The sequence below is a fragment of the Blennius ocellaris genome, assembly GCF_963422515.1.
Source record: "Blennius ocellaris genome assembly, chromosome: 16".
NCBI lineage: Eukaryota > Metazoa > Chordata > Actinopteri > Blenniiformes > Blenniidae > Blennius > Blennius ocellaris.
The window spans coordinates 26,068,694-26,084,820 of NC_137665.1; the positions used below are offsets into that span (position 1 = coordinate 26,068,694).

The 16,127-nt window shown below is 45.3% G+C and overlaps 1 protein-coding gene across 1 annotated transcript in view; it reads left to right on the top strand.

Moving 5' to 3' along the window:
- LOC308141093 (junction plakoglobin-like) overlaps positions 1-15,677 on the top strand; it is a gene marked incomplete at its 5' end in the record, with an annotated part of 143,730 nt that extends 128,053 nt beyond the window's left edge. The window contains 2 exons of the mRNA XM_080511096.1: positions 12,342-12,481; positions 14,840-15,677. Coding sequence (XP_080367222.1) covers positions 12,342-12,478 — 137 coding nt within the window. The 3' untranslated portion in view covers positions 12,479-12,481; positions 14,840-15,677. The remainder of the gene's footprint in view (positions 1-12,341; positions 12,482-14,839) is intronic.
- Positions 15,678-16,127: the final 450 nt, after the last annotated feature.

The window sequence follows — 16,127 nt, forward strand, 5'->3', positions numbered from 1 at the left end:
CCACAGAGCTGTTGAACATAAATTCAATGTTAATTTCTCTACCATAAGCCGTCTCCAAAGATGTTTCAGAGAATTTGACGGTACATCCAACCAGCCTCACAACCGCAGAACAGGTGTAACCACACCAGCCCAGGACCTCCACCTCCATGATGGTCTGAGACCAGCCACTGAGACAGCTGCTGCTGCAACAATCACTTTGCTGATCCAAAGAATTTCTACACAAACTGTCAGAAGCCATCTCAGGGAAGCTCATGTGCTGCTCGTGATCCTCATCGAGGTCTCCACCTGAGTGCAGTTCCTCGCCATTCTCATCAGAGTCTCCACCTGACTGCAGTTCCTCGCCATTCTCATCAGAGTCTCCACCTGACTGCAGTTCCTCGCCATTCTCATCAGAGTCTCCACCTGACTGCAGTTCCTCGCCATTCTCATCAGAGTCTCCACCTGAGTGCAGTTCCTCGCCATTCTCATCAGAGTCTCCACCTGAGTGCAGTTCCTCGCCATTCTCATCAGAGTCTCCACCTGAGTGCAGTTCCTCGCCATTCTCATCAGAGTCTCCACCTGAGTGCAGTTCCTCGCCATTCTCATCAGAGTCTCCACCTGAGTGCAGTTCCTCGCCATTCTCATCAGAGTCTCCACCTGAGTGCAGTTCCTCGCCATTCTCATCAGAGTCTCCACCTGAGTGCAGTTCCTCGTCCTCATCGGAGTCTCAACCTGACTGAAGTTCCTCCTCATCAGAGTCTCAACCTGACTGAAGTTCCTCCTCATCAGAGTCTCCACCTGAGTGCAGTTCCTCATCCTCATCAGAGTCTCCACCTGAGTGCAGTTCCTCGTCCTCATCAGAGTCTCCACCTGACGGCAGTTTGTCATCCTCATCAGAGTCTCCACCTGACGGCAGTTTGTCATCCTCATCAGAGTCTCCACCTGACGGCAGTTTGTCATCCTCATCAGAGTCTCCACCTGACGGCAGTTGTTCGTCCTCACGAATTAATTAATTTGTTTTTTAGTCGGTTCGAGAGGGCGGACCTTTTAGCGAAGGCCTCTGCTTATAAGGAGTCTCTCGATCCAAGTGGGGGAATTTTGATCTCTCAAGATCAGGTGACTGCCTTGCTCAGGAAGGTGAAAGTGGGGAAAGCGAGGGGCCCTGATGCCATATGTGGGCGGACCCTGCACCACTGTGCCACCCAGCTGAGTGGTGTTTTGAGCAGATTGTTCCAAAGTTGTGTAGACCAGGGTCAGATTCCAGCATTGTGGAAAACATCAACTTTAATCCCGATTCCAAAAACAAGAAGCTCAAAGGAATTGTGTGATTTTAGACCGGTCGCACTCACATCACTTGTGATGAAAACTTTTGAGAAAATTTTAAAGTCTGAGATTCTATTTTTAACTGAGGGGAAACTTGACCCACTTCAATTTGCGTACCAGCAAAACAAAGGGGTGGAGGACGCAACACTTTTCATACTGAACACTGTGTAGAAGCACCTGGACAAAACCGGGGCTCATGTAAGACTTTTATTTGCGGATTTTTCTTCTGCCCACATCCTGATTGAAAGACTGGTCACTGTTTTTAATTTGCCTGACCAGCTTCTTTTATTGATTTTAAATTTCCTCACGGACAGGACCCAGCGAGTGCTCGTGAATGGTCAGATGTCCCCAGCGTCAAGCTCAAACACCGGATCTCCTCAGGGGTGTGTCCTGTCCCCCCTCTTGTTCATCCTGTATACGGACAGTTGTCGGGTCACTCAGAAAAACCGGTTCCTGGTCAAGTTATCAGACGATACAGTCTTGGTGTCCTTACTTTCGGGATCCGAAAAGAATCACGGTCCTGCGTTGACCGAGTTTGTCCAATGGTGTGACAGCAACTACTTGGATCTAAACGTCTCCAAAACCAAGGACATGGTCTTTGACTTTAGACGCACCACAGCGCCCCCTTGTGGTAGCAGTGACATTCATGGGGAAGTGGTTGAAGTGGTGGAAAAGTACAAATACCTTGGTTCTTGGATTGACAACAAGTTGTCAATCCAACACAGACTCTATTTTTAAACGTGGTCAGCAGAGAATCTATCTTTTAAGGAAACTGAACTCTTTTAATGTAAATGAAAGCATTCTCTGCAACTTTCACTGCTGTTTCATAGAGAGTCTCTTAACTTTTTCATTTGTTTGCTGGTTCAAGTGTTTGTCTTTGAATGATAAAAATAGACTGCAAAACATCGTCAAAATCTGCTCTAAAATCATTGGCGTTAAACAAAAAGACCTAGAGTCCCTATGGAAGGAGAGGGCTCTAAAGAAGGCTAAATGTATCTTGGGTCAGCCCCTCCATCCTCTGTCCTCAGAGTTTTCACTCATGCCTTCTGGACGCCGTTTTTATGTACCCTTTCGGAAAGCAAATCGTTTTTCCAACTCTTTTGTCCCCTCTGTCACTGCACTGTTAAATTCTGAAGGGAGTGTGTTTAATTAACATCGACCGTATTGTAACGGGTCCTCTTAAACTCAATTATTGTCCGTTCTGTTGGAAGTGACACACAGTGAGTGTTTGTGATGTGTTTGTGCAATGTTCTGCTTTAAGATTGGCTACAAATGAATTGCCCTTTGGGACCAAGAAAGTTTTCTGAATCTGAATCTGAATCATTGGAGTCTCCACCTGACTGCAGTTTGTCATCCTCATTGGAGTCTCCACCTGACTGCAGTTGTTCGTCTTCATCGGGGTCTCCAACTGACTGCAGTCCCTCCTCGTCCTCATTGGAGTCTCCACCTGACTGCAGTTTGACGTCCTCATCAGAGTCTCCACCTGATTGCAGTTGTTCGTCTTCATCGGGGTCTCCACCTGATTGTAGTTGTTCGTTTTCATCGGGGTCTCCACCTGATTGCAGTTGTTCATCCTCATCGGAGTCTCCACCTGACTGCAGTTCGTCGTCCTCATCAGAGTCTCCACCTGAGTGTAGTTGTTCGTCTTCATCGGGGTCTCCACCTGATTGCAGTAAATCGTCCTCATTAGAGTCTCCACCTGACTGCAGTTGTTCATCCTCATCGGAGTCTCCACCTGACTGCAGTTCGTCGTCCTCATCAGAGTCTCCACCTGACCTCAGTTCCTCCTCATTAGAGTCTCCACCTGACTGCAGTTCCTCCTCGTCCCCATCAAAGTCTCCACATACAGCAGTTCCTCCTCATTGGGTTCTCCACCTGACTGCAGTTCCTCATCGTCTTCATCGGGGTCTCCACCTGACTGCAGTCCCTCCTCGTCCTCATTGTGGTCTCCACCTGACTGCAGTCCCCCCTCGTCCTCATTGGGGTCTCCACCTGACTGCAGTCCCTCCTCGTCCTCATTGGAGTCTCCACCTGACTGCAGTTGTTCGTCTTCATCGGGGTCTCCACCTGATTGCAGTAACTCGTCCTCATCAAAGTCTCCACCTGACTGCAGTCCCTCCTCGTCCTCATTGGAGTCTCCACCTGACTGCAGTTGTTCGTCTTCATCAGAGTCTCCACCTGATTGCAGTAACTCGTCCTCATCAAAGTCTCCACCTGACTGCAGTCCCTCCTCGTCCTTATCGGAGTCTGCACCCGACTACAGTTCCTCCTCATTGGGTTCTCCACCTGACTGCAGTTCATTATGGGCTTCATCGGGGTCTCCACCTGACTGCAGTAAATCGTACTCATAGGAATCTCTATCTGACCGCAGTTCCTCCTCATCGGAGTCTCCACCTGACTGCAGTTCCTCATCCTCATTGGAGTTTCCACCTTACTGCAGTTCATCATTGTAACAGACTTGAGTGGGCAAATGCTCACATTGGATGGCGTCTGGCACGTTGGAGAGGCGTTCTCTTCACGGATGAATCCTGGTTTTCACTGTTCAGCGCAGATGGCAGACAGCGTGTGTGGCGTTGTGTGGATGAGCGGTTTGCTGATGTCAACGTTGTGGATGGTGTGGCCCATGGTGGAGGTGGGGTTATGGTATGGGCAGGCGTATGTTATGGACCACGAACACAGGTGCATTTCATTGATGGCCTTTTGAATGCAAAGAGATATAGTGACGAGATCCTGAGGCCCAGTGTTGTGCCGTTCATCCACGACCATCACTTCATGTTGCAGAATGATAATGCACGGCCCCATGTTGAAAGATCTGGACACAATTACTGGAAGCTGGAAACCTCCCAGTTTGCATGGCCAGCATCCTCACCGGACATGTCACCCATTGAGCATGTTTGGTATGCTCTGGATCGGCATATACGACAGCGTGTTCCAGTTCCTGCCAATATCCAGCAACCTGGCACATCCATTAAAGAGGAGTGGACCAACATTTCACAGGCCACAATCAACAACCTCATCAATTCTATGTGAAGGAGATGTGTTGCAATGCATGAGGCAAATGATACTGACTATAAAATAATATACTGAAAAAAAAAAATAAAGCAAAACGGCGCATTTCAGAGTGGCCTTTTATTGTGGCCACCCTAAGCATCTTGATGTGCCACACCAATGAGGTGGGATGGATTATCTGAGGTGGGAGGAAGTGTCTGGGGCGAGGGAAGTCTGGGCAACTCTGCTCAGACTGCTGCCTCCACGACCCGGCCCCGGATAAGCGGCAGAAAATGGATGGATGGATGGATTATCTCAGCAAAGGAGAAGTGCTTGCTGACACAGATTTAGACAGATTTGTGAACAATATTTGAGAGAAATGGGTCGTTTGTGTATATAGAAAATGTTTTACATCTTTTAGTTCAGCTCGTGAAAAATGGGAGCAAAACTAAAAGTGTTGCATTTATATTTTTGTTCATTGTATTTTCTTCTACACATGCTCTTGCCATGTAGATGTCATTGTCACACGTGTTCTTTATTGCTTAGAAGTATCAAAACCAAACACCTGAAATTGCCTAAAAAGAAATGCATACGGAAGCATACAGGTGTTAAAAAAGAGAGATATTATTGATTTTTGCTTATACAAGAGCCATCTTCTCAGAATGATGGACTTTAGCTAGAAAGTCTAACATCTAAATATAACATGCTATTGCTTCAGGATATCCATTGGATGCCAGTATAGTGCCAGACATCGCTGTGGTTGAAGCCATAAAACCAAAAATCACAACTAAAGATCTCTGGAGCAATGTCCACAAAACACAGAAAGAGGGCAAGGACAGAGGCACACATCGCTGACACACAGAGGAACACGCAGAAACGTAGACAGATCAACAATCAGAGCACACAAGACTAACCCATGATAAGGCCTAAGGCCACTGTGGCAGAGAGGTGATTAAGCCCCTGATAGGATTCAGGTGTGCTGCCTCACCTCTCTGCCCACAAAGGAGGAGCTGCCAGACACATGGGTGTGACAGGTGGGAGGAGACACAGAGACCACGGGAGAGCCTGAAAGAGGGGTGTGAGTTTTGAGTTTGGTTTGTTGATTTACTTTAATAAAAAAATTATAGACTTTGGACAATCTGTCTCTGCGCTTCTGTGGGGGAACACGATGGTGGCATGCTCAACTGCCACACTGGCTGCCTGTTGGGCCCACAGAGTGTGGAGGATTGCCCTGGGAGCAGCGGCCCTAGAGAAGCTGCCGCAGGAGCAGGCTGGTCATGATCAGCAGCTGATCGAGGCTCTCCTGCTTGCAGAAGGCCAAGCAAGTCGACCTCCTCGGTGAGCTGTTGTCCCGGAGCCAGCTTATCCCCTCAATACCCTACCACCCTAGGCCCCGCCGACTGGTCCCTATTGTTAAGTAAGGTGAGGTAAGGTAGGTGGGGTTAAGAGGGAGAAGGTCCCCCCGTCACTAGGACATTGGCCCAGCTGGCCCCCCCACGGTGCCCTACCCCACCCCCGAGCGGCCAGCCAGGAACGTGGGGACACACACCCCGACAAGGCACTGTAAGAGTCTTGGGCAAAAATCCCCACCCAACGGTTAGGGACAACCATTGTCTAAGAGTCTCAGACCTGCATGGCCTAGCATGAGCCTCGCTGGAGGCCAGCAAATAAGGAACACCCGTCCCCACACACACACACACACACACACACACACACACACACACACACACACACACACACACACACACACACACACACACACACACACACACCCTCACATACTCACACCAGACACTCATATTTATGTATAGAACACACACACACATGCACGTGCATGCACACACAGACGCGCACACACACACACACACTTACACACCCCACCGGACCATCTCCCATATATACGGCCCTGGGGGTCACCCTCAGTCAGTCATCCAAACCAGGAGTCCCACTGTCCTCCACGCCCCCAGATCTGGGAGCGAGGCAGACCCGGACCACGGCAGCAGGGACCAACCCACCCCAGCAGGGGGAGGGTTGGTCAGAGGGAGGACCCGGCGCCGCAGCGGGCACCCCCAACAGAAATGGGAGGGAACCCAGCTCCTAAGGCCCCGAAGCCCTACACCTGCCTGCCCCGGCCTAATGGCCCGGTTGGGGCCTGATGCCCAGCACCCCCACCCCACCCCAGCGGGACCACCCCCAACCCAGAGCAGACCCCCCCACACAACCCCCTCAGGTCAGGCCGCCGCCTACCCAGGATAGATGCCAGCACCCCCCCCAGACTGCAGAGCCGCCAACCACCAAAGCCACGACGCCCCAGCCACAGGTGGCCCCAAGAGCCCCAAGGTGGCACTACCAGATCTTTTGCCAGAATGTTTGGCGTAGTGTACACAGCCAAAGTGTGTATATATAGGCATCAGCAAGATCACCTGTGTGTAGATAGGTATCAGGGCGATCACAGTGTAGATAGGTAGCAGGGAGATCACAGTGTAGACAGGTATCAGGGAGATCACAGTGTAGATAGGTAGCAGGGAGATCACAGTGTAGATAGGTATCAGGGAGATCACAGTGTGTAGACAGGTATCAGGTAGATCACAGTGTGTAGACAGGTATCAGGGAGATCACAGTGTAGGCAGGTATTAGGGAGATCACAGTGTGGACAGGTATGGAGATTACAGTGTAGACAGGTATCAGGGAGATCACAGTGTGTAGACAGGTATCAGGGAGATCACAGTGTAGGCAGGTATTAGGGAGATCACAGTGTGGAGAGGTATGGAGATTACAGTGTAGACAGGTATCAGGGAGATCACAGTATAGACAGGTATGGAGATCACAGTGTGTAGACAGGTGTCAGGGAGATCACAGTGTAGGCAGGTATCAGGGAGATCATAGTGTGTAGATAGGTATCAGGGAGATCACATTGTAGATAGGTATCAAGGAGATCACAGTGTAGACAGGTATCTGGGAGATCACAGTGTAGACAGGTATGGAGATCACAGTGTAGACAGGTGTCAGGGAGATCACAGTGTAGACAGGTATCAGGGAGATCACAGTGTGTAGACAGGTATCAGGGAGATCGCAGTGTAGACGGGTATCAAGGAGATCACAGTGTAGACAGGTATCAGGGAGATCATAGTGTAGACAGGTATCAGGGAGATCACAGTGTAGACAGGTATCAAGGAGATCACAGTGTAGACGGGTATCAAGGAGATCACAGTGTAGACAGGTATCAGGGAGATCATAGTGTAGACAGGTATCAGGGAGATCACAGTGTAGACAGGTATCAAGGAGATCACAGTGTAGACAGGTATCAGGGAGATCACAGTGTAGACAGGTATCAAGGAGATCACAGTGTAGACAGGTATCAGGGAGATCACAGTGTAGACAGGTATCAAGGAGATCACAGTGTAGACAGATATCAGGGAGATCACAGTGTAGACAGATATCAGGTAGATCACAGTGTAGACAGGTATCAGGGACATCACAGTGTAGACAGATATCAGGGAGATAACAGTGTAGACGGGTATCAGGGAGATCACAGTGTAGACAGGTATCAAGGAGATCACAGTGTAGACAGGTATCAAGGAGATCATAGTGTAGACAGGTATCAGGGAGATAGCAGTGTAGACAGGTATCAAGGAGATCACAGTGTAGACAGGTATCAAGGAGATCACAGTGTAGACAGGTATCAGGGAGATCACAGTGTAGACAGGTATCAGGGAGATCACAGTGTAGAGAGGTATCAGGGAGATCACAGTGTAGACAGGTATCAGGGAGATCACAGTGTAGACAGGTATCAAGGAGATCACAGTGTAGACAGGTATCAAGGAGATCATAGTGTAGACAGGTATCAGGGAGATAGCAGTGTAGACAGGTATCAAGGAGATCACAGTGTAGACAGGTATCAAGGAGATCACAGTGTAGACAGGTATCAGGGAGATCACAGTGTAGACAGGTATCAGGGAGATCACAGTGTAGAGAGGTATCAGGGAGATCACAGTGTAGACAGGTATCAGGGAGATCACAGTGTAGACAGGTATCAAGGAGATCACAGTGTAGACAGGTATCAAGGAGATCACAGTGTAGACAGGTATCAAGGAGATCAGCTGTGCAGTTTGAACATATGTTAGAGGAAGTGAGAGCATCTTGAACATCTTTGTCCTGTAATGAACTAGTGTAGGATCTTGTATTGTATAAGCTGTATATTGGTGTTTCTGCTCATTGTGAATGTGTTTCTACAGATTAGTGACCAAAGCGTTGGGTCTGTGTTGATGTTGACATCTTCTTCCCATTTGGAGCTTGAAGGGATATTGTGGTATTGGAACATGACAGGACTGAAATGATTTTAGAAAGTGGTTTTGGAGCTGAGATCTTCAGGAGGTTTGTCACTGTCTGAGGTCAGTTTAGCTTCATCTCTTCTAGTTTGAACTTTGTTTGTATTATTGACTTAAGCTGGAGATATTCCAGATAGTTATTTTGACTGATACCATACGTCTCTATTAGATCATTAAATGGAATAAAAGAGTTATTGAAGAGAAGGTGTTCCAAGGTTCTTCTTCCCTTGTTCTGCCATCTTGTGAAGTTTATTGGTTTCTTCCTTTACAGGATGTCAGGATTGTTCCAGAAGGTGTGAGTTTGCAGGGAATGAGTGACGATCCATTCATTTGAAGAAATTCCCACCAAGCTGTCAGAGATTGTTTATATTGATGCTTTTAAAGCAGTTGTGTTTTTTGATGACAGGACTGAAGAAAGGAAGGTCTCTGATGTGGAGATCTTCACAGAAGGTTTTTTCAATGTCCAGCCAGCCTTCATCTAAGTTTCTGATTAATCCATTTTACAACATAAAGTCATTTATTGGAAGATAATAATTATAAAAGTTGGAAGTTCTAAGCCACCTTGGTCCTTGGTGTTCTGCAGTGTTTTTAAACTTATACGCAATGGTTTATTTTTCCATAAGAATTTTGAGATATGGGAATCCAGCATGTTAAACCAGGTTTTTGCTGGTTTTGTTGGAATCACTGAAAAGATGTAGTTAATTTTAGGCAAGAAGAGAATCTGTCTATTAACTCTATTGTTTCTGGAAGAGAGGTCTGTGCGTTTTTCCTTTTATGTTATTGTTCTGTCTAATGGCTGCTGCTAATGGTTCAATAAAACTTGCAAAGAGAGATGGTGAGAGTGGAACCCCTGCCTGGTAGCTCTCTCAAGATTGAACCTTGAAGAAGTTTGATCATTCGCTGTGGGTTTGCCCTGATACTTCAATATGTTATTTATTTTGGGCATTATGAAGCATCTCCACTGGGGGCAGCAACAGTACATGGCGACAGTTTCTATGGCAACAGAGTAGCAAAACCTTTGTGACTTTTGAAGAGATCATACAATTTACCTTTTAGCAGGTGTTTGGTGAGGCAGTTACATTTGGAAAATTCACGACAACTCATGCTTTGAATATTGCAGGGGCATTTCATGACTTGTACGAGTGATGGATGAGGTTTGAAAATAAAAAATCAGCCTATTCCGTGCAAAATGTCATGCTTATATTACAATCTATGTAGTTGCAGTACCTTATATTTGCATAATTTTGCCAGAAACTTTTCCCTAAAGGAGGTTTTGTGGCCCCTGACACTTAATGGCCTGAGTTAGGAGTGGTCAGAATCATTTGTGATAGCCTAAGGTCTAGGCTAACTGAAAATAATAGTGAAAAAAAGTAGTAAAAGACATCCTGGGGCGTGGATCTGGTTCCCAGACTCGTTCTGTTGGAGACAAGACTTCAACCAATAAATTCTGTGCAGGAAGGCCTTGTGATGTTCACAGTAACACACACAAACAAGAGTTTTGGATGCAACATGGTCATGAATGATAGACATCAAAAGAGAATTAAGTTCATAAGATCAGATATTGTCCGACCATATATGTAGACCATATAGTGAGCACATGGAGCGATCCACAATCCAGAAGAGAGGAATGATTCTACCCCCCTCTGAGGGAATTCTGTCCCTGCTTCTTTGTCTTTCCATCAAATCATCAAGTGGTACATTTCTCCCAATCAGGTCAATATTTCAACATTTTACCTATTAGAAAGTAAATTATGTCATTTGATTACTGCAGCATGAACTTCCACCCAGATAGAAGCAGCTTTACTCATGCACACAACAACAGTCATTATGTGGTCCGTCACCACACTTTGCTTGACCTCATGTAGTCACTGGGATGTACCTTGCATCAACTAACATATTGGAAATGGATTGTATTTTGGAATTCCATGTATTACAGAGATGACCAACTGATAATACCATTTTCACCACCACGTTCAATCAGAAGAATAAAGATGGCGGTTTTGTGTGCATTACAGTCGGACACCATTCGAGCGATTGGTTGGAGTGCTATTAAATATAATACCATGGAACTGACTGTATTGTTGAAACATGCCATGAAACAAGTTGTATGACAGCATTAAATCAGGATTTGGCACAAAAAAGAGAGAAAGAGAAGGAGACAGGATTATAGGAGATGGTTTTTCACAAAGTCAAAGCTGTTGGGAAAAAAATTAATGTTTCGCACCACCACAGCAAGCTGAGCTGATTATTGCCTCAGAAACAAACGTGCTAAAAACAGAAGCAACCAGAGTCATAAGCTAGTGAATGTTATTGCACCAAGAAATTCTGTGTTCTTGAAACAAATGTTTCATGTAAGAAGTGATCTTCTATCTTGCTAAATCAGCTTTCACATGTTTCTGCTTCTATTTTTATCGCCACGAGCCTTTCGTGGATCAGCTCCACTGTTTTTCTCTGTATTTGTAGCTTTGAGGCAATATAATTCAGGAATCGGTACCAAATTGGGAAATTGGGACAATTGAAATACTTTGAGTTTGGCTGTTTGCTGATCTTTAAAAGATGTTTTAAAGAAAAATGAATGAGAAATCCGCTAGAGCATTTGGTCTCAGTTGTAGTACCCAGCATGGATGAACTGCACTTTTTGTCGGAGGTTCACAGGAGGACTGACAAATAAGCCTGGGATCTCGAGCATGAGCTGCAACTATCACCCAGCATCTCACCCCAGACAGTCTGAACAACAGTGTTGGAATTGATTAAATCCAGCAGTGAGTTCGTGTAATGCCGTAGTGTTTTACAGATATTTGCTGACCCGTGCTATCACTGGAACTGAGGACGAGAGACATTTCAAATGACTAATGACCTGGGTTAACCTTTCCAGTGGTATTTACATGTACGATCAGCTCTGAACAAGACTAATTCAATGCAGTTCATTTAATGGTTTTTTATGGCATATTATAGCAACATTTTGCAAAACCTGGGCTGAGAACCGAAAGATCTGACAATGAAATATAATTGTACTTTCCTACAAAAATAGACAGTTCTGTATTTTCTATCCAAACTATATGTTGTTCAGGGAAAATAGAGGAAAGCTGAAGCACATGGTCACAGGTTAACAGACTTCAAAGTCACTCTGCACCTGACTCAATCTTGTCCCATATTGCGTAAACTTGAGGTTTATCCAACTCTTGATTTCAGTTTCCTTTTTTTGAAATCATCCAACTGAGGGTTCATGTCCTTTTCCCTGCATGACTGTGACTGTTTGATCCGTGCGTTCAATGAAGCAATGGAATATTACAGTTGCTTGCATCATACTAGGTCGATCTATGTTATGCAGATGACATAATTAATGCAACAATGATCTGTCATTTCGTACTGCTGTCTTAGAGTCATAAAAAATAATTCCACTGTTTATTACCATTTACTTTTCTGGCTTACATTGCTGAGTCAGCAGAACTTGTGAGCCTAAGGCAAAGGAATGTTTAAAAACTCCAGTCTGTGAACCTTACGGTTCAAAAGTCTAACAATGTGTGGCGTACTGACTTCTTGAATGCTGGTTAGTAGATTGTTTGGGGTTTTTTCCCTTTCTCTACTCCCTCTCTCTTTATGTTTAAGTATACTTGAGTACTGAGTGCGCTTCAATAAACAAAGTCATTGGTGTGATTTAATTGCTTCTAAAAAAAAAAAAAAAGATGTTTTCTTCATCATGTGTGTCTCTGGGTTTCTCAGAGTTGGATGGATCTTATCCTGCGTACGGCTACGCTGATCTGCCTCTGGACACTCTGCCACTCGACCCCGACCTTCATGAGCCCTACATTCCCGACATGACCTACGACCCCCGACAGGCCTACCCCGAGCCACTCTAACAGGTTTGAACTGTGATGACCCCCACTCACAACATCAACTGAAACAAATGGAAAGAGGAGAGAAGAACAAAAACCAACCATGCAAGTTACGAAAGAGAAACTGACTCATTTCCACCAAAACATGTTTTTCAGAGAATCTTCAAAGGCAGTCTTCCTGTTCAAAGTCACGTGATTGTCTTGACCAGCTGGTGACTGTGCTTTGTAGCAAACTTTATGATATGATCATTTCATTCAGATGTTTTAGAGGTGAGGCAGTTGAAATGGACCAATCAGGACCAAGAGTCAACTTATCAGCTTTAAGACCTTCAGTTAGGGCAGTGAGAGCAGGGATAGGAATCATAAACCGGTTTCCAATGTTTAATTTCCTTGGAATCATTTGACAATTTTGCAAAGGATTTGCTTCTTCATTCCAGTGGGCGTGAATGACATCACCACACACGTTATGTAGTTTACACAAGCTGCACAACGTCATTCATCAGTGCAGCGAGCCGGAAACACGGCACCCAAGAGGCACAGACGCTCAAAAGTTTGGTTCCATTTTAGGTGAAAGGATGATGACAGGACAACTTGCAATACTTGCAAAGTGGAAGTTTCACCAATTGAAATACGACCAACAAGCAGAAACTTTCTCTTACACACAGCAACGACAACTTTGAATGAATGTCGTGTTTTCGATCGACTCTGGAGTGAATCTCAACCCAGCAGCAGCAACGTTAGCATATCCTCTGCTGTTAATACTGCAGATTGTTTTTTTTTCCAAATGAGAAGCGATGAAGAACGGCATCCTTAAGCAGAATTGAAAATTAAAAAAAGACTCTTATCAACTCCCATCCTTAAAGCACCTCTGGAAATGAGGGGAGGGAGTGGCAAGAGCAGGGAGGGAGTATGTCAACGCACGTCACTCGCACGGTTGCACATAGTGCAAGTATGTGGCCACAAGCCACTCCCGGCCGTGAGCGGTTACGTGCATCATACGTTGCACATGTGGGAAGTGAGTTGTACGAGCTTACAACGTGCTTGCAGCGAGCTTACGATGTATGATCGCCATGCAATTGCCACGTTATCGTATGGAGGCCGCACTTACACATGCTGCTCGATGTACGATGTCCTTACTCACTTGCATGTTGTAAGTGTGTGCAGAGATAGCACCCCTGACATTGGGGGGGGGGGGGGGGGGGGGGGTATAGGACAACCTTCCGAGGTTCTCCAGAAGTCCCAGCTGCTTGCTGCCTCCAGATGCCACCCATTCCGCCACAGAGACTCCGGGTTCTGATGCTGCAAGAACAGCTTCACATGGCAGAGTATGGGTATGAGTATAACGTGGTATTACTTGCCTTGCCTTGATTCTGGAGAGGGAGAGGCAACATGGACGCCGACACAGCAGATGGTGGGTTCGTCCATAGATACTCTTATTAGATATTTTTATTAGGAATCCTGCAGATGAAATGTTGGCACTCGTCCGTCGGCTCGGCTTTAATATATACTGCAGAAATCAGTGTGCACAACGTGCATTGTAACAGCAGCGCACATGCTTACTTGGTGCGGTCCACATAAGTTCTGCATGCTCATTGGACAGTAGAAGTGGGGAAGTGCCGAGTAAGCACAGACCACGCAATTATCAAGTGCGCCGTCCAGAGAGCAAGTGACTGTAGGAACATTTTTAAAAGACTCACAGACTTCAGCATTGACTGAAGAAGGCATGCGCATTACCCATACAGGGGTGAATTCGGAGCCCGAATGCAGCCTGAACGCAGCAAAAGTTTCTCATGCACTAAAAGTGCTATGTCGTGTCTTCGTGCTCCAAATCTGTGCGGAGGTGGTACTCACCGCTTACGGATCCCCAAATTTTGGCCACGTTTTTGCAAGTAGACAGCACGCACTTGCAAGTTGGGACCACAGCATAAGTGAGAAAACTATTAGGGCCTTGTGCTGCAGATCCAAATTATCATTGACCCCCGACTTGAACAAGCTGAGCAGCAACTTAAACTCTTGAAATTACCTTTGTTGATTCAACATTCTCTATATGCAGAATTTGCACGTTACGAAGTTGAAGAAATTTGGTTTGGCTGTTGAGGAAAACCATGCTTGTTTAGCTTTCTTCCTTTCACGGACAATTGGAATCTTCATAATGTATTGTGCTTCCAGCAGCAAGAGGTTAAACATAACAACACAGAACATATGTAGTGTTTTTAAGTGAGACTCATTGTTTGCAGATGATACACTCTTATTTAGAAAGACCTTATTTCAAATATCCCCATATCTCATGAAGATAAATGTGTCAGGTTTAGTCAGTACAGTAATGTTGTCTATGTTAAGAATGAAACTGATCAAACGTTTTTATGTTTTCTTTTGTCGTTGCAGGGAAGGAACTTGAAACAGTAAAGAGACCATAAAAATTCCACCGAAAGAAAGACTGGAGGGGTGAATAGAGAATAAGGATCGGAGCTTCTGATCACAGTGGGAATTGGCTCCTTCCAACGATGGAGAAAAGATTTCCATACGGGCAATCAAGAACAATGACAAGAAGTTGCTCATTTAAAAAACAGGTTTATTGTCACTGTAAATTTAAAAAAAAAAAGTAACTTTGTTATATTGTTTTACTGTGGGGTGAAAGCAGGGGGGTAGCGAGCAGCTGTCTGATGACTTGAGGCATCTTTACACGGGTAACCTTTTGAAGCAATCAAATTAGGTAAGAATGCCTTATACACTGACAGCTGAGCCGTGCCACAGGAGATTATGACCAAATGTTTTTCCATTCCACCTTTAGAGATTTAGAAGTGATGCAAAGATTTCTTTCTCATGAGAAACACTCATCAGTTGGCAAAGAGTTCCTTTGAATTCCAGTCAAGAAAAATGGCCATTTAAGAAAAAAAAATCACAAAAACACTTTTCTCAGGACATTTACTGAGAAAACTAAGCTCTCCCTAATTGGCCCCATTGCTACCAAATGCTACCCGTGTATCGCAGCCTGACGCTGCCGTCTTCTCGATGTCTCCTCTGTGTATTTGAACAGTGCACATGTTCCAGAGTGTCCATGTGTGGTTGTTGCATGGTAGTATATTGTGTACTCATTGAAATAGTCCTTTCATATTTACATACCAAGAAGAAGAAGAAAAAGAACCTGGATTTTAAAAGCCATTTTGGATCACACCAGCCATTTCCGGTCGACTTCAGTTCTGAACTGGACATCAAATCCCGACGTTACTCTCTCACTGACTGGATCTTCTCTTTGAATGTCTGCAGGAAGTGACTCATTGTATCCATTTGTCTCTCCAGCAATGGACTATAAAACCCATGTTTATTTTGTCCTGGTTATCTCCTGTGGACCGCGGCTCTCAGGCCAGCTTCACTACGTTTACTACATCGATATATCAAATGAGGTTTGTGCTCAGCTACTGCTGGTCAGTTCAGTATCATGCTTTCAGTAACTATGTTCAAATAAAAGGTCAAAAGGATTGTGGGTACATAGCAGCCGCTGCATGTATGAACAGAGTTCTAGATTTCTCTTTGACCTGCTGTAGTTCCATCAAGGTTTATGCAGCTTTGAAGGTCATGTTAACTGGTCAATTCTTCTTTTTAATGATTCAGAAACAGACTTTCTCCTCAGTTTGATGTTTATTTAAAGGTACAGTATGTAAAATTTAAGTAA